This window comes from Gossypium hirsutum, chromosome D09, assembly GCF_007990345.1.
Source record: "Gossypium hirsutum isolate 1008001.06 chromosome D09, Gossypium_hirsutum_v2.1, whole genome shotgun sequence".
Classification (NCBI taxonomy): domain Eukaryota; kingdom Viridiplantae; phylum Streptophyta; class Magnoliopsida; order Malvales; family Malvaceae; genus Gossypium; species Gossypium hirsutum.
The window spans coordinates 50,174,225-50,197,923 of NC_053445.1; the positions used below are offsets into that span (position 1 = coordinate 50,174,225).

General features: G+C 28.3%; 2 protein-coding genes across 12 annotated transcripts; both read left to right on the forward strand.

The window, feature by feature from the left end:
• Positions 1-1,621: 1,621 nt before the first annotated feature.
• On the forward strand, positions 1,622-7,872 carry LOC107890588 (chaperonin CPN60-2, mitochondrial). 4 transcript variants are annotated; one of them, XM_016815095.2, is made up of 19 exons: positions 1,622-1,881; positions 1,992-2,016; positions 2,123-2,254; positions 2,436-2,595; positions 2,703-2,878; positions 3,011-3,106; positions 3,265-3,369; positions 3,468-3,554; positions 3,723-3,812; positions 3,916-3,996; positions 4,112-4,180; positions 4,341-4,418; positions 4,520-4,615; positions 4,738-4,837; positions 4,918-5,021; positions 5,184-5,289; positions 5,385-5,463; positions 5,548-5,681; positions 7,716-7,872. In XM_016815095.2, exons 1-18 carry the CDS (start codon positions 1,844-1,846, stop codon positions 5,651-5,653), a joined length of 1,728 nt encoding a protein of 575 aa, XP_016670584.1. In that variant the 5' UTR covers positions 1,622-1,843; the 3' UTR covers positions 5,654-5,681; positions 7,716-7,872. The 4 variants fall into 4 exon arrangements, with proteins under 4 accessions (XP_016670584.1, XP_016670583.1, XP_040957164.1 ...); XM_016815094.2 differs by lacking the exon at positions 7,716-7,872 and adding an exon at positions 6,434-6,888; XM_041101230.1 differs by lacking the exon at positions 7,716-7,872 and adding an exon at positions 6,151-6,310.
• LOC107890590 (probable serine incorporator) lies at positions 7,736-12,210 on the forward strand. 8 transcript variants are annotated; one of them, XM_016815097.2, is made up of 13 exons: positions 7,736-7,872; positions 8,092-8,319; positions 8,491-8,567; positions 8,796-8,955; positions 9,107-9,131; positions 9,328-9,417; positions 9,485-9,659; positions 10,010-10,083; positions 10,867-10,936; positions 11,056-11,127; positions 11,264-11,397; positions 11,478-11,551; positions 11,960-12,210. In XM_016815097.2, the coding sequence occupies exons 2-13, from the start codon at positions 8,175-8,177 to the stop codon at positions 12,028-12,030; spliced, it is 1,167 nt and encodes a 388-aa protein (XP_016670586.2). In that variant the 5' UTR covers positions 7,736-7,872; positions 8,092-8,174; the 3' UTR covers positions 12,031-12,210. The 8 variants fall into 8 exon arrangements, 6 of the variants coding, with proteins under 6 accessions (XP_016670586.2, XP_016670587.2, XP_016670585.2 ...); XM_016815096.2 differs by having other exon boundaries at positions 7,845-7,980; XM_016815098.2 differs by lacking the exon at positions 9,328-9,417.
• The last annotated feature ends 11,489 nt before the right edge of the window (positions 12,211-23,699 follow it).

The window sequence follows — 23,699 nt, forward strand, 5'->3', positions numbered from 1 at the left end:
AAAAGAACATTATTTTTCTTAAAATTATTTTCGGTACATATTTGAAAATTATTATTAATATATCATATTACACACCTATATTATAATGTATACAAATATATTGACAATTTTTTAATGTAGAAGGTTTAAAATGATAATAAGTGACGTTTTTTTTATGATTGACAAATAGTATTTACCGATTAATTATATCTCTTGATATCAAAAGTTTAATAATACCTTAAAGTTAATTAATTTTTTTTAGTTAAATTGTATTTTTATGTGCTACTAATTTCAAAATTTTAATAATATTATACATATAATCTATAAAATAAAATAAAATATACTACGAAATGTAATAATATATTTTTTATTGATAGATAAACAATTAGTATATCCGACGAAATAAAAAAAATACATATACATATTTGAATATAGCGTTATTCGAACAAGATTAAATCAACTAACATACCAGTCCAGGCAAAAAGACTGAATTTCTAAATGAATTGTTGAAAACTGATAAAATAAAAGATTAAGATAAAAATGATAAGTAAACTGATTTTATAAATATTTTTATGATCTTTAATTACTTATTTTTTTTTGATAAAATGACTTATTTAGTGATTATTAGATAGATAATTAAATTAATTCTTAATTTATTTGATAACTTATCCAATTTTTAAAATTTTCATTCAATACTGCAACACAATTTGATAACACCACACTACCGTATAAAACATAGACGTGATTTGCTTGAGAAGACGTTTACTACTTTTCTTATTATTAATATTTTTGAAACTTTATGGGTAATGTCCTGACTATTACTATATAATTATTTGTTATTTAGAATATGTTAGAAAATGAAAGAAATTGGAAGCTTCAAGTAAGATGATTATAGTCCAAACTTAGCTACCTAGCTTTCTAAAATACAACATTTAATATTCAGTCAAAGGAGTCGATTTGAGTCTTAGTTAAATTAACATTCGCATTATTATTAATACACGAGGATGTAAGTTTAAGTGTATTAAAGTGTATTATCTTTCTATTTATGGGTTGAAGAAAGGCTACTATGAATAGTTTTAAGCATTGCAACAAAAATTTTCCTTATTATCCAATGTTAGCCACAAACCAAATTTACTTGATCAAAGATCATTATAGTTAAACTCTCGTAATTGGTTTAGTGGTCAATAACTATTCACCCATAAAATTCACCTGGGTTTGAATATTTGGGTAGTAAATAATAAATTTTTATTTGAATAACTCTCTCTATTCACTAATTATTAATTTAAGTTACTACATGCATTAGATTAGAATTATCTCTATGAAAAATGAATTCATTTAATTTTTTTAATGATAACTTTAAAATTTTAAAATTATTGTTATGAAAAATTATAAAAGAATGAAATTGATATTTTAATTATAATTTAGGGGTTAAATTAAGTATTAACCTATAAATTCTGAGGTATCATTTTATCAAAGGATTAACACGACATCCGATAACTGACAAATGATTAAAATATTATAAATGGATAAATTTAATAATTAGTATAACTTAAATTTCACCAAATAATTTTTCCTAAAAAAAAAACTGAAGAGTTTTTTTATTTTAATATTTCTTTAAAAAAGAAAAAGAAACGTTAAAAAAATGAAGTTGGAATGATAAAACCCTAAACCCTAAAGAAGGGTTAAGAAACTGCTGCTCCTGCTTCTAGACCCTTCTTCTCTCCCATCTCTTTCTGGGTTTCCTTTTCCCTCTTTTAAAACGCACCCCTGAAACCCACCCATTGTCTTTTGTCAACCCACAAACAGCTTTACTGTTAACATTTTACTCAAGATTTTCCTCCTTTTCTTTCCTCCCAAAATAACCATGTATCGTTTTGCTTCAAGCCTTGCTTCTAAAGCTAGGTACTACGTTCACTGCAATTACTTCATCTACTTGTCATTTTATTTTATTTTTGTTGATTTGGAATTAACTAGCTTATTCCCCTTTCTTCATTTTCAATCTTTGGTTTCAGGGCTGCTAGGAACACTACATATCAGGTAGTTTAGTGACCAGTACTTACATTCTTTTTATTATTGTTATTATTATTAATGTTTGATTAGATCTTTTTTAATTGATTTCTGTTTTTCTTTGGGTGCGTGTTAGACTGGTAGTAGGTTGAGTTGGAATAGGAACTATGCTGCAAAAGATATTAAATTTGGGGTTGAAGCTCGAGCTTTGATGCTTAAAGGTGTTGAAGAGCTTTCTGATGCTGTTAGAGTAACCATGGGTCCTAAGGTAAATCCAATATTCACCATTTCATTTGAGTTATTTTCTTTTATGTACTCGTTCTGTTTCAAGGTTAATCATTCACTGGAACTGTTTATGCCTTCTCTTCTATATTGAACAAGAAGTAGGGACTTAATATTTATAGGTAGAGATATTGATAGATGGAAGAAATAATGTTACATACTTGTAGGGTCGGAATGTGGTTATTGAACAAAGCTACGGTGCTCCAAAAGTGACTAAAGATGGTGTCACTGTTGCAAAGAGTATTGAATTCAAAGACAAAGTGAAGAACGTTGGTGCGAGTCTTGTGAAACAAGTTGCAAATGCCACCAATGATGTAGCTGGTGATGGTAAGGCACAAGCGCCTTTTCTAATCTACTAGATTCACTTGAAACCTTTGGATCTGTTTCCAATCTAGTAGAAAGCCGAGTTGTGAAATTCATTGACATTTTTGCAGGAACTACCTGTGCAACGGTGCTTACACGAGCAATTTTTACCGAAGGATGCAAGTCTGTTGCTGCAGGAATGAATGCAATGGACCTTAGGCGTGGCATAACAATGGCAGTTGATGCCGTTGTAACAAACTTGAAAAGCCGGGCAAGGATGATTAGCACATCTGAAGAGATTGCTCAGGTTGTTTTACTATCTGAAGCTTTTCTATCAAAAGCTTATTGCAGTCAGAATCATACAGTACTTTAGAATAAAAAACCAAAATGGTGGTAAACTTTAATCTACTAAGTCTTCAACTTAAATATTTTGTAATAGGTTGGAACAATATCGGCTAATGGAGAGAGGGAAATTGGTGAGTTGGTTGCAAAGGCCATGGAGAAAGTTGGCAAAGAAGGGGTGATAACAATTGAGGTATCAGTACCTTCATATCATATCGGCTTGAGGATATTCCTGTTTTCTTGTAATTTTACTAGTTTTTGTTGCTCATGCTTGGCATATAATTTTTGAACTATTTTATACCTGATACGATGTCTTACTGTGGGTTATTCTTGCGCTTTAAACCTTTGCAGGATGGTAAAACATTATATAATGAGTTGGAAGTTGTTGAGGGCATGAAGCTAGACAGGGGCTACATATCCCCATATTTCATCACCAACACTAAAACCCAAAAATGTGTAAGTAACTGATTTCTCCTTTGGTTAAACTGGAAAATCTCTGAGTCTTGAGTCTTGACCATGCTATGGCTTTGATTCAATTCACCGTGTTATGGCAGGAATTAGATGATCCTCTTATCCTAATTCATGAGAAGAAGGTATCAAGCTTGAATGCTGTTGTAAAAGTATTAGAGTTAGCTTTGAAGGTAAGCAAATTTTGAACAAATCATGCATTATGAACATTCTGGCTGAATTAATTTTGATTAATCATCATTCATCACAATTGTTTATCTCACTAAACGGTATGAAATTTCTTAAAATAACTTCTACACTTGATTTGTACCATTAACATCTTCTATGCTATATTTGTTCAGAGACAAAGGCCCTTGCTGATTGTAGCTGAAGATGTAGAGAGCGAAGCACTTGCTACGCTCATTCTGAACAAGCTTCGTGCTGGAATCAAGGTTTGATATTCAGTCTGATATGAATCCTTTTTACTGTTGTCCTATGTTAATGTCCTCATTTGTAGGAATGCTTGCTAATCTATATGGATTATTTATGGTGCAGGTCTGTGCCATCAAAGCCCCCGGTTTTGGAGAAAACAGGAAGTCTAGTCTGCATGATCTTGCTGTCCTCACAGGAGGAGAGGTAGGACAATTTTGTGTTTCTGCTATATGATATTTCCTTGTTCGTAGCCTACAGTTCCTCGGACATGAATTTTCATGACCTCTTGATGATGGTATCTGTTACTTCTCTACTGTAGGTTATAACAGAAGAACTTGGCATGAACCTTGAAAAGGTGGATCTGGACATGCTCGGCACTTGCAAAAAGGTATGATTTCTATAGTTTGGACATGAAAGTGTTTACTTAATGTGATATGTTCTTATATAAGCAGGAAGTTCTCGAGTTTGGTAAAACAATTTTATTTAGTCCCTTTTTACGTGTGGTTTTCTTTTTTGATGCATGATTCTTCTCCTTTTGGGTGTTAAAGGTTACTGTCTCGAAGGATGACACTGTTATTCTTGATGGGAATGGTGACAAGAAAGCCATTGAGGAAAGATGCGAACAGGTCTTGTTCTTTTACAAACAATTGTTTAGCCATCTTATGATTCTTGAACTCTGCATGATTTTTATTAATAATCCTGATTGTAATGTCTTTCATGATAACAGATTAGATCAGCAATTGAATTGAGCACCTCTGATTATGATAAGGAGAAGTTGCAAGAGAGATTGGCAAAACTTTCTGGCGGTGTGGCTGTTTTGAAGGTATAGTTTCCTTACAGTTACTGGCATTTGTTAGCTTGTCAACTTCGAGTGGCAATAGCTGTTCCTTTCCTATTTGCTGTTGTTTGAATGCAATTTAACGAAGAATTCGTTGGAAATTGCAGATCGGAGGAGCTAGTGAAGCTGAAGTTGGCGAGAAGAAGGATAGAGTTACAGATGCACTGAATGCAACAAAAGCAGCTGTAGAAGAGGGTATTGTGCCAGGTAAAAACTTTTAGTCTTAATGGTTTTTCATTAAGTTTCAGTTAATCTTGGAATATAATTCAATATATGGAAACATCTAGGTGGTGGTGTCGCTCTGTTGTATGCATCGAAAGAGTTGGACAAGCTACCTACAGCTAACTTTGACCAGAAGATTGGTGTTCAAATCATCCAGAATGCTCTAAAGGTTTGCAACTCTTTTCTGCATGTCAGATAGGTTCAAATTCTGAAAATTCTATTCTTGATATACTGTTGAAAGTCTAGACAGCTCTTCCACTATACAGTTTCAAAATGCTGGTGATTTTGATGTGTGAAGTTACAATCTTCCTCATAAATGAATTCATTGCAGACACCTGTGCACACAATTGCTTCAAATGCTGGAGTCGAGGGAGCTGTTATTGTTGGTAAGCTGTTGGAGCAGGATAACCCTGATCTTGGCTATGATGCAGCCAAAGGTTTGTGAATCTCTTGGAAGGTTTTTTCATCGTATATTTTTACTGTTCTAATGAAATTGACACAGCTTATATTCCTATGTTTGGTGTATAACCAGGTGAATATGTCGATATGGTAAAGGCTGGTATTATTGATCCATTGAAAGTAATTAGAACTGCTTTGGTCGATGCTGCAAGGTAAGTGTAAATTGGTAGTTTTGCTTGGGCCCTGACTTAAAATCTTAAAAGTAACAAGCTGAGTATGTTTCCTTTCTGATGCAGCGTGTCATCATTGATGACAACTACCGAAGCTGTTGTAGTCGAACTTCCAAAGGATGAGAAGGATGTTCCGGCGATGCCTGGCAGTATGGGTGGCATGGATTATTAAGGTTATTCCCCCTAACAGTGCACCGATTGTAAGTGTTTTCATCTAATCTATTTCCATTTCCTCAACATCTGTGAGAAAAAAGATTATCCGAGTTTTGATGTTTAAGTTGGAAGGCTTCCATGTAATCATAAATTGAGAGCTATTTGGTGGTTTTGGTGATAAAGGGTCAACAAAACTGTCTCATTGTTTTTGCTAGAAAGAAAGGACTACATTGTATTGGACCATTTTTTCTGGAAATAAATGGAAAAAATGAAAAAAGAATTCTGACTTTCCACCGTGATTGACATGAATTTTTGCAAAGAATCTTTTTAATTGTTCTTATGACGGATTTTCTGGTTTTATTCTGGATTGTTCAAGCTTGGATTCTATTTTTGTCTCAGTGCCTGGATTATTATATAGTTAACATGTGTTTAGATCAACTTATTCAAGTAGTGCCAATGAGGGTGAGGTCCTGTGACGGGGACTTTGATGTCTTAAGTTCGATTTCCTTTTTGCAGGAAATCTTGCTTAAATCATGTGAGTGTTGCATCTAGATTTTATTTTTGCTTAAATCCCATCATGTGGGGTCTTTTTCAGATTTATTTTGGTTCGATTTCAGATATATTCGGGTGCTTTGTAATGCTTGATTTTGATTATAATTATTTTGGATTTTTATTGTTTTTTGGTGCAAGGATTTGTGTTGTTTGTATTTGTAATGGTATTTGTAAACTTCAAAATCAGGAAAAACACACACACTTATCCAAGCCTTTATTAATCGAGTTAAATTGAATTCAAATTCAGGTGAAGGAACTAATTGTCTACTTCAAGCTCTCTTAGCTACAGCTTGAATTACCATCTCTCCCTTGTCCTTGAAGGTTAAAGGTCTGAGAGTTGGCATTCCAAAGAAAAACAAGCTACAGCTTGAAGTGATATGTTGAGCGGAAATGTGGACAAGTATTTGCATAACTTTCATTAACCAAATTAGAATCAAGTAATCTATTTGAATTTATTAGAAGTACTCAAAATTTGGTTCTATCATCTTCAAATCCAACTTAAGTAGTCTGCATCCATGTGCATTTTTAAAAAAAAATTGTGGGCAACAATCTTGGAAGAGTTTACTAAGCTTGTCGGGTCAGGTCTTAAGATTTAAGTTTCATTCATTCATCAAGTTTGTAATTTTATTCCTATATACTCGTTAAGATCATTCTCTTTCACTAAATTTTTTTCCTTGGTAGCTTATCAACAAGTTAAATATATAATAATTTGTTTGCAATATATTCACCCAGAAAATAAGTTCCTAAAATCAATATATTTGCATAGAAAACAAGTGCCTAAAATGAATTAGATGTGTGCTTTGATCAACTCGTACAGAATCAAATAAATAAATCTTTAAATAAACATTGGAAGCTTGCAAATCTTTAGTTAATATGAAAGTGGTATCTCTGCAATTGTGTTTCAGTAGAACTTTTATAAGAAATCACATAAGCAAAGATATTCAAAGATTGTATTTTAATTAAAAATGGATCTTATCATATAGGTAACATGATTAATATCCAACGTGATACGACTCATAAAATTGTTGCTTAAAATTTTCAAGATGATGTAAAAGCTAAAAACTAAAACAACATTTTTCATTAAAAGAATACCAACATATACGGCAAGTTACACAACCATGCAACTGTAAGATAAGTTACAATTGATGGTACAACTTAAACATGCAACTAACACTAATAAATTTAAACAAATTTGAGAGATAATTATTCATTAACAAATATTTATCTACAATTTTAAACCGATGTGGGTTTTAAATATTTTATTCCTCAATTTTCATGTATTAATTTATATATTATATAATTTATAAAATGAAAGGTATGAATATATTTTTATTAATAAATACGACTTAGTGCAACTCGGTGTATAGAAAACCTAGAACATATTCACACACAGACACTTGGATATGATACTGCAACTCAAAATTTGATGTTTGTTTGTTAAGAAACCACGTTTACTACTATTTCTTATTTTTGAAACTATATGGTTAATGTCCTGATTATTTCTACTATATATCTGTTTTGTTGTTGAGAATAATAAATGCTAGAAAATGAAAGAAATTACAAGCTTCAAGTTGAAGATGATTATGGTCCTACAAGAATTTATGGGTAAATGTCCTGAGCGGCTACATTTACATTAGTGTTCTTCACGACTGTCAAGCCTTGAATTACACTCCCCAGAAGCAAAAGGTTTCTAAGTTTCAACCTTTTTTTTTTTTTTTAATTTGTCTTGTATTTATTTTTATAATTTTCATGTCATTACGACCATCAAGGAGGGCATCTTCCCTGGTTCTTAAGGTTCTTGGTCTTCTTTCATGACCATACTGGGATGATTTTACATCACTAAATGCAGTTTTGGAAGCAGCTGATATCTTATTAACAACAATTTAATTGCTTGAACAATGGCAGAAATAAGTGGGTCTATTGCACCAGTTGAATCAAGCGTGATAGATATAAGTTCAACCAACTCTCCGCGAGCAAAGGCATCATCGATGGATCCAAAGAATGTAGATTGCTGTGAAGAAAGGAGCAAGTCACTCCGAGCTAGATACATTTATGCCATAATCTTCTTCACAATCAACCTTACTGCCTGGTTCATTCGAGATTATGGACACAGTGTGTTCCCTCCAACCTACTGTGAGTCAAGTTTTCCCTTTCTATGGATCCTTTGAGACAAAGTATATGGATACCTTGACTGTATTATCAAAAATAAAAACATGGTTCCTTTTATTTTGAGCACATATATATTCCCTGTTGAACCCTTAGAATTTCTACTAAATATATTGAATGGAAAATATTGTCTGACAGATAAAGAAGCTTGTGGAACCACAGGACATGATTGTTTTCACACATTGGGAGTTCTCCGTGTGAGTTTAGGATGTTTCGTATCTTCCTATTAACACTGCATATATATATGTATATTTATATATGTACATATATATAGTTATGGTATGTTATCGTGGACTTTTCATTTTATCTGAAGTTCTTGTGTGTCTGAAACATACATGGATACATATTAAGTTTTTTTAACCAATATATGTATTATACACACACTTAGATTCATTGTTTACATTCCAAACTCTGGAAATTGTGTTCCTTGACATTCATTTCAGATATTTTTCTTTCTCATGTTTCTTACCACATTTATTGCAAGAAAATTATACGAAGCTTGCAGTAAATGGCACTCAGGATGGTGGAAGCTGAAGTTCTTCCTATTGCTTGCATCAATGGTGGTACCCTTCTTCATCCCTCCAGGTTTTATTCACATCTATGGTAAGTTAGCTTTGAAACCCGAATTTAAGAACTCGAAACTTTAAGCATGTTAATATGGCTCTGCGCATCGGTGCTCGACTTGAACATCGTGATCATAAGAGTAGCTATCTAAAACTACAGAGTTAAGGACCTTGTTTTCTCCCTCTTGCAGGAGAAGTCGCTCGTGTCGGTGCAGGGTATTCTTTGTACTTTCAATCTTTAATTTCACAGCTTTTCATTATATGATTTTCATCAGTCTCAAATTTTAATCTTATTAACTATATGATGCTAAATGTAATATAAAGTTACCAATAGTTGGTATAATTTGCTTTAACTTACGCTTTAGCTTTTTAAGTATGAGATTAAGTATGCTTTGCTGCTTATCTGATATAGGATTTTTCTGCTTCTGCAACTTATAAGTGTAATTGAGTTTATCAGATGGTGGAATAAGTACTGGTCACCTGATGAGCAAAGTAACCAAAGGTATAAATACATACAGTCATACATACATACATACTTTCTGATGAATCATTTTCTTCATTTCCTTCAGGAGCTGCTCCATTGCATTATTTACCTCAACAGTGTTTTATGGTGTTTCCATATGTGGAATTGTGTCTATGTACTATTTTTACGCCCCAAGACCAGCATGTTCTCTCAACATATTCTTCATCACATGGACTGCCCTTCTGCTCATAGTTATGATGGTTATATCCTTGCATTCAAAGGTGTATATATATATTTTCTTTGGAATATCATTCATTGCCACCTGAGAATTTTTTTTCAGCACTTTCTTGAGATTTTCATGTATCTGGAAGGTTGCTGGAGGATCAAATTCCTATATCCAATGTCAGAGTATGTGTTGGGCACGAGTACTAAACAAGGGTATTTTAGAAAAAAAAAAAAGAAATATCTTAGTAACATAGCATTTTTGTTGTATCTCTATGGGTAAATTTTGGGCCATCATCCACTGCAAGTGACAAAATGAAGCATTCAAATTCTACCAAATATGACTGCTAGGGAAGTGGTAACTTCTTTTAATTACTGTGAAGTTAAATCATAACATCATGGAATGCAGGTTAATAGAGGTCTATTATCTTCAGGAATTATGGCTTCTTATGTTGTTTTCCTCTGTTGGTCTGCCATTAGAAGGTTTGAATTTGATCCCATATTTTTAACCTGCTGCATTGAATTGAGTTTTAGCAGTTATTGCTAATTAACTATGAAGGGCTAAACTTAGGAAAATGTTTAAAATTTTGTTTAACTGCATATCTCAGCTAGTAGAGTACGTATTATATACCCTATAATATTTCTATTCCGGATAATTATTTTATACACTGTCAATAGAATAAAAAATTTCACAAATTTCACAAACAGATGTAAGATGTTATGTGTCTTTTTTGTTGGATTTTTTTTTTTGCAAGATATATTACAGCCTTTTAAATTTGCTTATGAAATTTTTTATTTCACTAACAATGTATAAAATAATTATCCTATGGACTCTAGTAAGAGTGCTACATATGTGTCCAATACAATTAGGTTTAATTTTTTTTTTCTAAATTTTTCTTGTACTGGAAGAGAGTTTAGAGGATAATTTCCTCATATGCACGTCCAGAAACGTATAAGATGCAAATATCAATCAAGAATACTATTAAAAAAAATTCAGAGTTACATAAATTGTAACTCATCTCCTTGCAAGAAGTCATTTTCTCCTACATTGTGACCCCTTTTTTTCACCTTTTCAATGTCCAATTATTAAAGGTTAAATTAACAAGTAACTTGTGAATACTGGTTTTTCTTTATTTATTTTAGGTCTCAAATACTATAATATGCTTCGGGTTTCTTTATATATACATTCCTTCATGCATTAATATGTTGTGCCTTAAGAAATTAACAAAAGAAGTGACTTTTGGTTCCACCACATGGCTTTTTCAGTGAACCAGTTGATGAAAAATGTAATGTACAAAAGCCAGATAACCGGAAATTCGATTGGACCACCGTACTTGTAAGAGTTTCCCATTCTTTCTTCACAACTTTGGGTAGCGTGTGTGTTTATATATAGCACTGCTTTATGAATTACATTTCCCAGAGTTTTGTAGTAACTTGTCTTCACTTCATTTGCAGGGGTTTCTGATTGCAATAGGTGCTATTGTCATGGCAACCTTTTCAACAGGGATTGACTCCAAATCATTTCAGGTAACAAATGACTCTTTATATTATATCGATAAAATGATAATACCATATCAAAGTCTAAATTCTATCAGATTTTTTAAATTTGTCAGGTGATAAACCTCTTTTAACGTAATTGTTTTGTACGTTTTTTTTTTTTCAGTTTAACAAAAATAACGTTAAACTAGAGGATGATATACGTTACAACTATGGATTTTTCCACATGATATTCTCTTTGGGGGCCATGTACTTTGCAATGTTATTCATCAGTTGGAATTTGAAAGACTCAGCAACCGAGTAAAATATTTCACTCCCAATATACTAAATAAATAATTAATTATCCTATATATTTATAGTTGCTTTACAATTAATCTCAGATGGAGCATTGATGTTGGTTGGGCAAGTGCAGGCGTTAAAATCATCAACGAGTGGGTGGCAGCCACCATATACAGTAAGTGAATTCAAATCCATTATTTACTGCTGTTAAATCAACTTTTAAAGATAATTTTACAATTAAACATATAAATCACATGGAGAAATAAGAAAATCTTTTTAGGGGTAGAAGTTAAATTATAATTTTTATTATAGTAAAAATATAATTTTTAAAAGATTAAATTAAAATTTTATCATTTTTAAGGGAGTGTAATTTTAATTTTATTAATTTAAAATTTTAAAATTTTTAAAATAACAAAATAAAAAAAGTTTCACATTTTAAGGGGAACTGAGCTCTACAAAACCCTAAATTCACCCCTGTAAATGAATACAATGTTCTATATTGTAATCCATTATTTTATTGCGATTTTTAGGTCGTAACTATAATTAACTATGCAGACTAATATTTATCCTCTAATTTATACAGCGTGGAAGTTGGTTAGCCCCGTTGTGAAGCAATATAGGGTAGTGAACAATGAGCAGACCATGCAGCCTTGATTTTGTTCTGCTATTAAAGAAAATTATATTCAATTTAAAATTACTACGATTTACACTTGTTTCAAGTTATTATTCTATTAGTTGTACGAACAAGATGAGAAAGCAAAACAAAGTAGTTCATACGAGAATTTATAAATTTATTAACCCAATAAATTTATTAATGCAGTTCGGATTTCTCAAGTTTATGTTTGCAAAGCTATGCTCAAAAAATGATTTTTATTCAATAATTTATCAGTACATTTATTGGTTTAATTAAGCCCAATTTATCCTTTACAATGAATAATTGTAGCCTTAAAATCTAACTCAAATGGTCACAATCACTTCCCACAAACCTCACAATATAAAACACATAACTCTACATAATAACGAGCTCTCAAATTCTCAAGAAAAGCACTCAAATAAGTCCAATTCTATTTGGGGTAAATATGATCTCCTACTTGAATTAAATCGTATCAGCAATTCTACTTAAAGTAGATATGATCGATAAATAAGTCTTCTACTTGAATTAAATCCGATCAATAGCTCATCCTTTAAAACAATAAAGTAATCTAATTTAAATCCTTCAACCAGAATAGAATTAAAACTCTTTTAAATTTAATTTTCTTCTACATAAAAACATAGGCAATACGTCTACAAGTCATAATTACAATTGCCAACAAAAATAAGATATACTTTAATTGCTTTTAAACTTGTTGTTACAACAAAATATAGGTTATTCAATAGTCTTGATTATTGGTACTATAATTGTTTTAAAGATATTAAAGAAGTGGAAAGCTAGGTAGCTAAGTTTGAAACCCAAAGCCAACTTATTGCATACCAAACTAAAATGAGGTTCAACTTCATTCATAGACTTCTCATGAAACTAATGGTTGCAAATATCTCCCCTCCAACACAAACACCCCCCCCCCAATTTGACCACTTGCATTTCCCAATGTCTTTTTTTCAGAAATCTATTTCTATTGCTATAAGACATTTAAAAGCAGATAAAAATAAATAAAGAGATTGGTTGAGCTTTAATCCCCTCCAATCCCCCTTCACAGATTACCATTTCATCATAAGTAGTAGGCATTGCCACCCAAGCTAACCTTTTTTTGGGGGTCATATTTATGGATGTCATTTTTTCCCAATCCCAATTTTTTTAATCAATCCACCCCCTCCTTATTTTATAGATTGTTCGAATCATTTTCTATATTTAAATATAAGGCTCTCCTTTTTGCATGCGAAGTTGGAGACAGATATAAAGAATGAAAAGTGAGATGGCTTTTGGGGTTATAGTTATAGATAGTGTGGGGGTATTTTGCACGCTTTGCTTTTGCATTTGCACTCACTTTTTCCATCTTTGCGTCTATAAAGCCAGCAGTGCTGTGATGCTTTCCCACCCACAAACCAAAAGAACAATAAATGCCCAATACATGATCTTCTAAACATAGCAAATGTAACAAAAAAAACCCACTTTCCATTTTCAAATCTGTAATGCATTGTTTTGGGGTTTCTTTTCCTGTTTGTTATTATAAACATCCAACCATACAACTTGGAAATGTGAGTTGAGATAATATTTATATTTTGTTCAAAATTATAAAAAATAATATTGAAAGAGGAAATATTAAATAGAATATGATGAAGGCAGATTGCTTGTGAATTGTGAGGGAAGTGTTTTTACAAGCACTTTTCCATCAAGTTGATGGTATGGGACCATGAGTGTTGGTGGAAGGAAGCTACAATTTTTTTTCAATGGTAAGCAGTAAGCACATACATCTTTTATTTATTTTTCTTCAGTATTGACGTTCTAGCATTCAGCATTTATTTATTTTTAATATTGTGTTCAATTGTAAGCAGCAAACACACAGTCTTTTATTTTTATTCATTATTGGCGTTCTACCATTAATTCTTCATTTATTTGTTTTCAATATTATGCTTGTGGATAGAAAAACAACTTCAATCTCACATACAATTACATTGGGTACTTTGGTGTATGATTTTTTATATGTCCATATCTCTCTTAGCTTTGCCTGGTGAAGCTTCGCCCACACCAAGCATTAGCTCGCCTTGGACCGGTATCTCGCTGGTACCATGAATTTCATTTTGGCATGTTTGACACGTCGAGCTTCATCTATTAACTTCGTCAACATAAATCTCAAGCTTTCTTTTTGCCTGGGTAACACGTGTAGCTTTATTATAAATTTGGGTAAAAGTATCACAAAATCTACTGTATTATATTTTGAATTACACTTTAATCTCTCTATTTAAAAAATAGATAAGTTAGTCATTGTAAGTAACACAACTCCTATGTTAAAATTGCACTGTTAAATATTTATTTTGGTATTTATATATAAGGTATAATAATAAACTTACCCCTCAATCTTTACAAATTTATTCAATTTGACCACTACTAATTTTGGAAATAAATTATAATCTTTTTAAACTAATAAGACTAAAAGGCAAAAAGACCTTAATAACAAATTAAAAAAAACCAATTAAGCTCTTTTAATATTTAAAAATTACTAAAAATCATAAAATTAACCTATCTTATTAAAAAAATTAAATTATATTTTTTATTAAAAATAACAATATCGACCAAATAATTTAGTCGCTATAATTTATAGAAGGAATGTTTATGTTTATTATTATTATTATTTATCTGTGTTTATTCATTTTATTCTCTTTTTTTTAATTATTATTATCAATCTTTTTAAAAAAATTATTTTGTAATTATTGAACTAACCAATCTATTTCTTACAACATTGGATAAAATCCGTAAATCCTATCTTTACCAATTTATCTAAACCCTGCTTAAATGTTTAAGTAAATTTTTTATAATGTTTTTTCACATAAAAAATTAAAAATATGAGATAGAAATAAATACATGGCATAAAAATATAAGTGTAACATAAAATGAGAAACATAATTAAATGTAATAAAAAATAGGGAGAAATAACAAAATTATACATTAACTTTTATTCAATGTGCAATTTGATACATGAATTTTTATTTTGTGTAATTATACACTTGAAACTTTAATTATGGTTTAAATGTATACATAAAATTTTAATTTTAATTCAATTGTATACATATAAAAATAAATAAATACATTAAATTATTATATATTAATAAGTATATTTATTTATCTATGCAATATGTAGATGTAAAATTGTGTTACATCGATAATGGTTATAATTTATGAAAGTTGAATCAAATTAAAATGTTATATATAAAATTGTACAAAATTAAAATTTATAATTTTGAAATTTATAATAAAAAAATACTACGTAACCTAAACACCGAGTACTATATCAAAATGTATATTAAAAAATTATTAATGTATCCTACACAAATAGATTATACCATGGTACCAAACTATTTAATTAGTCCAAACCCTTTAAAACTATAGTTTTAGCCATTATTTCCTGTTATCCGAAAATTGAGGTTAGTTTTCAATCTTACGTCTTCTTAATTAAAGCTTAAAATTGATTATGATGTTTTTTTTAATAGGGTTGTAGTTATTTTATTAATTTATTTAATTAAATTTACATTAATCCATAGTTACTTACTTCATATATTTTCTTGTTAAGAAAAAACAAAAAGTTAAATAGATAAGATGATATACAAGGTGGTAAAATATTTAAGATGGTTTGAAGAAAAGTCGATTGAGTTTTAGCTCGATTAGTATGAGTATTGTTGTCGATGCAGGAGGATGTGAGTTTGAGTGTGCTGAAGCGCATTATCCTCCTATTTATAAGTTAAAGACAATCTATAAGTAGTTATAAACATTATATTAAAAAAAGTAAATATAATCATTACTTCTATTCATTTTAAATTTACACAAAGTATGCACATGCTAAATTCTCCAAGTTTTTAAAAATGAGTCCCCTTTGATCCTCTGATCAAATTATTATTTTACAAAATTGATTTTGTTAGCATTAAAGGTTACGTGACATGCACATGAAGATTTGGTTGACAATTGACGTTTTAGGTCATGTCTTTTTTATATTGTAAATATAAAATTAAATAATCATCACGGATTAGTTTAAAAGATTAAGAATTAAAATTGAATTATTCGGATTAAGGACAAAATTGAAACCAAAAAAAAAAAAGATAAACAGGCTTACCTACAAGTCAAGTCTTTAATTTTTTTAAATTTATCTAGGATTATTTGATTCACCAATAAAAAGTTGATATTTTTTAAGTTAGTTTAAAATTTGAGTCTTTTAAATAAAAAAAAATACGCTAAAAGAGCTTGATCAATTTAGGGATCCTACTCAGCTTAATATCAAATTTACTCGAAGTTTAATGTGGTTACCAAATATCGGATGCTCTTAAAAAAAATTTGACATAATATTTACGTGTTTGTTTATAATATTTCAATTCATCTCATATCACGTTATTTACCGTAATGATTTAATTCACCACTTATTAAAAGTAATATAGAATTTTATAAATTTTACATATTAATAATTTATTTTATATAATTTTTGACATATTCGTATATTTGCTTCACGCTCGTTTTATTTCTCATGACATCATATATTTTAATTATTTTTATTTTATTATGAGATATATCACTTCACATAATATTTTTTATAATCTATATTATTAATAAAATTCTTGACTGAGTTGATCTCACTAGTTAATCGGATATTGATGACTAATATATCCTATTATTAAATGACATTATTATTTTGATGATCTTTTCATAATTTTTTATAGTTTCAAAATAAAAGAATTAAAATTAACATATCTACAAATTGAACCTGTGTTCAATTACGCGTAAATACTTATTTTTCTCTAATTTAAAAGTTGAGAAAAATTATGAGTAAAAATAAAAATTGTATTAAAAATATATTTTAATAATTCAAATTTAAATTCAAATTCAAATTTATTTACTTAAAATTAAATTAGTATACCTATTATACGTTACTGCAACTGTTGGTATAATAAATTTCAAGTTGAATTTTGATACGTTACACGAAGGTCTATGTGCCAACTCGAATTTAGAGATTTGGTGATTAAAGAAATTTGAGCGTGTTGACTATTGGTCAAAACTCCATAGATCCAATCCAAACAAGTTCTAAATAAGTTTTCTTCTTTTACTACTAACTAACAAGTTTTTGTCAAAATTTTGTTATTAGTACCTCTACTGAGTTTAATTCTTATACTTTATTTTAATTAATTTTAGTTTTTGTACTTTTTGAAATTTAAAATTTCAAACTCAATTCAGATGATAATTGTTAAATTCGTTACATTTAATTTAGTTGTTTCTAAAATCTTATATGATAAATATATTATCACGCGTGTAATGTTATGTCAACTTTCTATTTTCACTAATACTCAAAAAAAAATCATTGTAGCTAATGATTCTAATGGCTATCGTTCAAGCCAAAACTAGAATTTTAAAAGTATACAAGCTAAAAACGATTAAATTAGAGAATGTAATCTAGTTGAAGCTGTCAAACCCCGTCAATAGGTTAGTGTTGTCCTCGACCTATAACATATTTTTAACAGAATAATCAATTTGCTCTTTAATTAATGTACATAGACTAATTGTATATTTTTTAGTTGAGAGAACAAAATATAATTAATACTTAATACAAGAATTTCCATAGTATTTTTACCTTAAAAAATTCATATAAATTTACCTATTTTCATGACATTATTTACCATGAAAAAATTATTTAACGAAATTAAAATTTTACTTAGAATTGAATAATCTTATTAATAATAAAAAGTATTTACAATTGAAAGTAGATATAGTGAATACCCATACTTATTTTTCATTTGTAAAGCTTTTAAAATTGTAATTTTATATATTAGAAGGGATTCATTTATATCAATGTAAAATTTACATATTCGAGATTTTTTGTATAAAGTATCTTAGTGATATATGTAAAATATCTATGACATATAAATTATAAATTAAGGATGAGAGGTTATCTGATATTGAACTCTAGAATTGATCTCAATCAAAATTTTTAAGAATAAGTCAAACTGATTAGATTACTGATTCTTGATTTAATCAATCCAATCGGTTTGTCCGATTTAATCAAATAAATTATTAAAAAATCATAAACATTAAAATAAAAATAACAAAAATCAGTTCAACTAAATTTGAGTGGTTTACAACACAACCTATTTAACCTTTATCTCCGAACTAATACCCAATTTGTTACTAATCCGGTCAGCTAGTTTAGTTTGATTTGAAATTAATACAAGTTATTACGTGATTAGTCTACATAAATCCGAATTTAATATGATAGAAATTTGGTAAATAAAATAATATGGAAGAACTTTAAAATTGCTTTATTTTAGACCTGAGTCACTCATGAGTCATGACCCTAGTCAACATGTTTTGAGAATTGTTTGTTAGTTTTTAATTTGTGGTGAATCTCAACATAAAGTTTCTTAAGAAAGCAAACAATCTTTTATAGAGTTTTAGGGGAACCATTGTAAATCAATCTCGAGAACGAAAGCTGAATCTGCCCAACAAATCTTGAAATTTGCATTTGGGAATTAGGATTTTTTCCTCCTTATAAGCACAAAATGTAAGTAAAGGTCAAATATTGCCTACTAAAGTTAAGATTTGATAGAGAATTCTATAGTGGGGATGAGCCGACCCTGTAATTAAAAATATTAATAAACCATAAATCGTAATTAAAATTTTAATTTAAATAACATGTGATTTTATATAAGTTTATTTTGATATAGTTTAAACAACTAGTTGGTTAGTATTCATACACATAGGACATACCCACATCATGTGCAACAAAGAGTTGCGTAAATATAGCTTTTCATTTGCTTCCTTAGAGGCTCAAACTATTGACGAGATTTCATATAATTATTATCTATTAACTATTATTATGTTTAAGTATTTGGGTTGATGTCATCTTTGATCATGTTACTAAATTTACTCATTTTAATAAATAATAGATGTTATTTTGAGTATAATTTTATCTTTTCATATAATTTTTTTAAGAAATACAGATATCTATAATGGACTCTAACTGAAACTATTTCAATCAAAATTATTTTTTTTATTATAAATACTTTATTGTAATTGCTTCTTCTTAGAAATATTATATTTATATGATTACCGTAATGAAAATATTGAAAAATTTAAGATACACAGGTGAAAAATTGAAGTCTAGTCTAAGCCTAACAATTTCACCTTTCCAATTTGCATGATTAGTTTTAAGAAGATCAAAATAAAAACCAACAAAAATAAAAATAAAGATAAATCAGCTGAATGCTGCTGATGTCACCCATTTTGTGGGTCCAAATCCTGAGATTGGTAGGTCCCTTTTGTCTGCATCTTTTCCACTTACTTCCTAGCCCCGTCATCTGCTCTATGAGTATTATTTTATCTCTTAAAAAAAAAAAAAAGGCAAAAGTTCACTAACCACACTCTAATTTTCTCTCGAGGTTAATTACATAATTATATAATTTATATTTTTAAAAATGGTTATTATAAAAAATACTAGTATAATAAAAATAAATTCTAAATAAATAATATAAATTAAAATCAAATCATCATATATATTATGTTAAAATTAAAAAAGTAGTTGATAATATGTTACTAATAAAAATAAACATCATATGTAATTTTGTCTAATTGTTTTAATTCATATTTGTTGTGTTTTTTATTTTAATATTTAACATATGTTCCTTACCATCACTGTTGGTCATTGATCTTCTTCCTCCATCTACTATTCGAAATATAGATTATTTCAATTTACTTATGATCGAAGTTATAAAATATGCGACATGCTAATACATATATATATTTTTATGCTGTACTAAAGTGACATTGTCATATAGGAAACATTTTTTAGAACAACAAATGTTTTTTTAATTACATTTTGAAGCTTTGAATGTCTTGAATTACAGAGTTTGCAAGCTATCTACGGTGTTTATGTCTGACACCATTCCCCACAATATGATGCAATAAAACCTTTTGTATTTATATAATTAGAATCGACCTTATAATATTAGGGTTTACAATTCAAATAGTTTGTAACTCTATATAAAAACTTATATAAACTTAATTTGGAGAAACATTTGTGTTAGGTTATATCCTTTTTTATAATACTTAAGTAAAAAATAATATAATTTTTTTATAAATAATATAATTTTTTGTAGTAATTTACAAATTTACTTTTTATAACCAAGTTATGATAAAAAAAATTATAACACTTTTTTTATAAACAAGTTTATTATTTTTATAATATATAGTATAGACAGATAAATAAGTCATGTCCATACTTATTGATCATAAATTTTATAATAAATATATTATAACACTTTTATAAGATGTAACTTATTTTTTTATAATAATAATTTGCCCATAACTTTGGTATTTTTTAAGATTTAAATAATATAATTTTTTGTTATAACTTTATAAATACACAAATTATTTTTATAATATGATTTTTTAGAATTTATAATATAAGTTTTTTTTTTTGCTATTATCATCTAAAAAACTCACGCATGTTTATGGTTATAATATAATTTTTATAACTTGTATAAAATTAACTTTTAAAATTGGATTTGGTGTCATTATCTGTGTAATTACTTCAATTTTCACTCTTCCTCTAATAATTGAAAAGTGTAATTGGATATATGTTCATAGTTATAATAATTTTTATAACTTGTATAAAAATAATTTAAAATTAGATTTGGGTGTTATTACTTGCATAATTACTCAAATTCTCACCCTTCTTTTAAGATTAGAAATTGAGGTGCTCCAATTATATCCAATTCAGTGGAACCACCAATTACAACAATTACCCAAACATATGTCATCATTGTGTAATTATAAACAATTACGCTAAAATTCAATTATTAGGTGACTTTCCAAACACAACCTAAATTATTGGTGAGTGAGTTTACATTTGATTATTTTATTTCAAAAAATTAAAAAATGGTCAATGAACTATTAAAAAATTTTAATTTAAGTCATTGGGTTGTTAATATCACTGTTGCATGGTCTTCTTTGTTCGTGCTGCATGCATCAATCGAAAGCTCTCATTCTCTTTTACAGTTAAGTTTTTCTTTTAGTGAAACAACTTTGAACGTCACAAATCTGCGAACGAAAATCTAAACAACTTTATTTGTAATATCTGACATTGACAATCAGATCGACTTAGATCTAAGGCATGTTATTGTACTCGTCGATGGGTACTGATCCGTCGTATCAATCATCGAATCGTCACTTAGAGCTTGCTCGTCAGATCTTTTTTTTAAAACTTAACAAGCTAGTAACTTAAATAAAAACTTCAGATAGTTCAGTGACTTAAATGAAAATTTTCGAATGATTCAATGACCATTTTGCAACATTTTGAAGTTGAGTGACAAAAAAATAAACTTACTAATAGTTTAGTGACATTGGATGTAGTTTAGCCCTAGAAAAAGAATTTTTTTGTTATTAATGAATATTTCGATTATGTTTTCTTTTAAGAATTAGAAAACATTATTTAAAAGTAATTTCAGATCTAAAACTCCAAAAGCAAAATCTTCTTTTCTTTTTGTCGTTGTTTCAAATTAGTCATCGAGGTAATCATCTACGTTCTTCCAAATTGAAATTTCTTCGGTGTTTTTGGGATTTTTTGTTATTGATTATTATATAAATTTGATCTTCATATCATAGTTCAAATTAACTAAGTCATTGCCCAAAGAATTTTGTGCTGTTTCTTTAATTTTTTCATCAACCAATCAGAAAGCCTAGATTTTTTTTGTTTGAATTTATGATTTTTTTATAATCATGTGAGATTTTGAATCTGGGTTTTTCATGAGTTCGACAAAATTGAGTATTTTTATGTATAATATATTTTTTATTTTTTTATCTGAATTTTTTATTGGATTCAGAACGAATTAAAAAGACTTAAGTTATATAGGTGAATTTTATTTATTTATTTTGAAAGATATTTAAATGGAGTTTCATGAGTTGAAGCTTCGGAGATTTTCGGGATAAAAATGATATAATGGTGAATTTGGATTGGACGGTAAGATAATGGTATGGTGTGTTTAGAAGAAAAAAAGTTTCCTAAGAGGGGTTATGGTGTGGTACAAGATAAAAGAGGAGGGAACAAAAATCATGAAAGCCTTTCATTTATAAATTTTAATTAATTATATATTTTTTTATAAAAATTTAAAATTTGTTTGTTTTTAAAGATTTATTTAAATTTATTTAGAATTACTGCCAATTTTTTTAGAAGGAATTGTAATGATTTAACGGGCTTCATAATCCTTTTTAGCAGATGTTAACGGAAAAGTGACAAAAATTGTAATAATTTAATAATATTAGTAATTATTATGTATCTTTTGAAAGTTGAGTGACTGAAACGTAATCTTAAACAAGCTTTAAGGACAGTTGGTGCAGTTACCCTTAATTATATATATAGAATCTATATAATTATATAAAGGAGATAATTATTAATTAAAATTTTTAATATATATTTGTAATAATAGTTAAATAAATATAATATTGCACATTTTTAAAAGTTAGTATGTTGCTAGTCCTGTACTTCTATAGAAATTGAGATTTAGTCCTTATTAAATACAACCTTCTATTTTTTAATTTTAAAATCCTAGTTGGACATTATTTTCATTTCTAATTTCGTTAAAATCTATAACTTACACTTTTTTCCATAAATCATATCATGCATATAAGAGTTGCCAATTAAACATGTAAAATAAAATTTTGATGGAAAATACCATGATTTTAATTATTGATTGAGATTTTTTAAAAAAAGTAGTAGGACTTAGTTTTTAACTTTTTAATACAGAGATTAAAGCTAAAATTTTGTCAACTACAGGGACTAACAGCATATTTTAACATTTTAAGAACTAAAAGAAGAAGTGACGAAACGGACGTAAGTTTCAAGTAGATGGCTGTGCGAAGCAATTATTTCTTTTTATATATTTACATATTGATTTGAATTGGTTCACGGAGCTTTGAAAACCAATCAAAGATTGCCACATCATTAATATCGAAATTTAATTAAATAAAATTCCACCAACCTAAAAAGTTGAATAATAATCAATTAGATTGTTTTCATTATTTTAATTAAATATTTGTCACTTTCATTACATTACGTGTGTTTTCATTTTAAAGTAATAATTGAATTTCGTCACTCCAATTTTGGTTTCTTCTTCCTAATATAAAATTTACACTCAACATAATTTTCGACATTTTCCAAAATAAAATTCAACGAAAATATTTCAGCATTTTTCATTTTAGTAAATATTAAAATTCTTTTATAAAAATATTAAAAATGTAAAAAAATTAAACATAAAAAAATATATTATTTGAAAATTTAAAACCTCAAAATGTTTTGAAAAATTAAAAAAAATTAAGTATTGTTTGATAAATTGAAAAAAATTAAGTTGTTGAAAAATTTTAATAAATTTAGATTATAAAATGTTGATATATTACTTAAATTTATTATGAAATATAATTAGATTATTTGATAAATATTTTAAATTATAAAAATCTATATTTTATACTTAAATTTTTAAACATTTCACCTTATTTTAAACAAAAATCAAAATTTAAACGTAATGCTTTAAGATATATAATATTAAAATAAATCATAAAAATAATTGAAATATTTACCATTAAATATAAGCAACCTTTATTATTATTAATGTGTCTATCTATTTTTTTTTTTTGGTATCAG

What these genes read in the sequence shown, in the direction of transcription:
- LOC107890588 (XM_016815095.2), top strand. Translation starts at nt 1,844, where the DNA reads ATGTATCGTTTTGCTTCAAGCCTTGCTTCTAAAGCTAG. An exon ending in CATCTGAAGAGATTGCTCAG is followed by an intron (nt 2,879 to 3,010) that starts GTTGTTTTACTA and finishes ATTTTGTAATAG; the next exon opens with GTTGGAACAATATCGGCTAA. An exon ending in TTGAGGAAAGATGCGAACAG is followed by an intron (nt 4,419 to 4,519) that starts GTCTTGTTCTTT and finishes TCATGATAACAG; the next exon opens with ATTAGATCAGCAATTGAATT.
- LOC107890590 (XM_016815097.2), top strand. Translation starts at nt 8,175, where the DNA reads ATGGATCCAAAGAATGTAGATTGCTGTGAAGAAAGGAGCAAGTCACTC. An exon ending in GATGAGCAAAGTAACCAAAG is followed by an intron (nt 9,418 to 9,484) that starts GTATAAATACAT and finishes CATTTCCTTCAG; the next exon opens with GAGCTGCTCCATTGCATTAT. An exon ending in TGTTGGTCTGCCATTAGAAG is followed by an intron (nt 10,084 to 10,866) that starts GTTTGAATTTGA and finishes TGGCTTTTTCAG; the next exon opens with TGAACCAGTTGATGAAAAAT.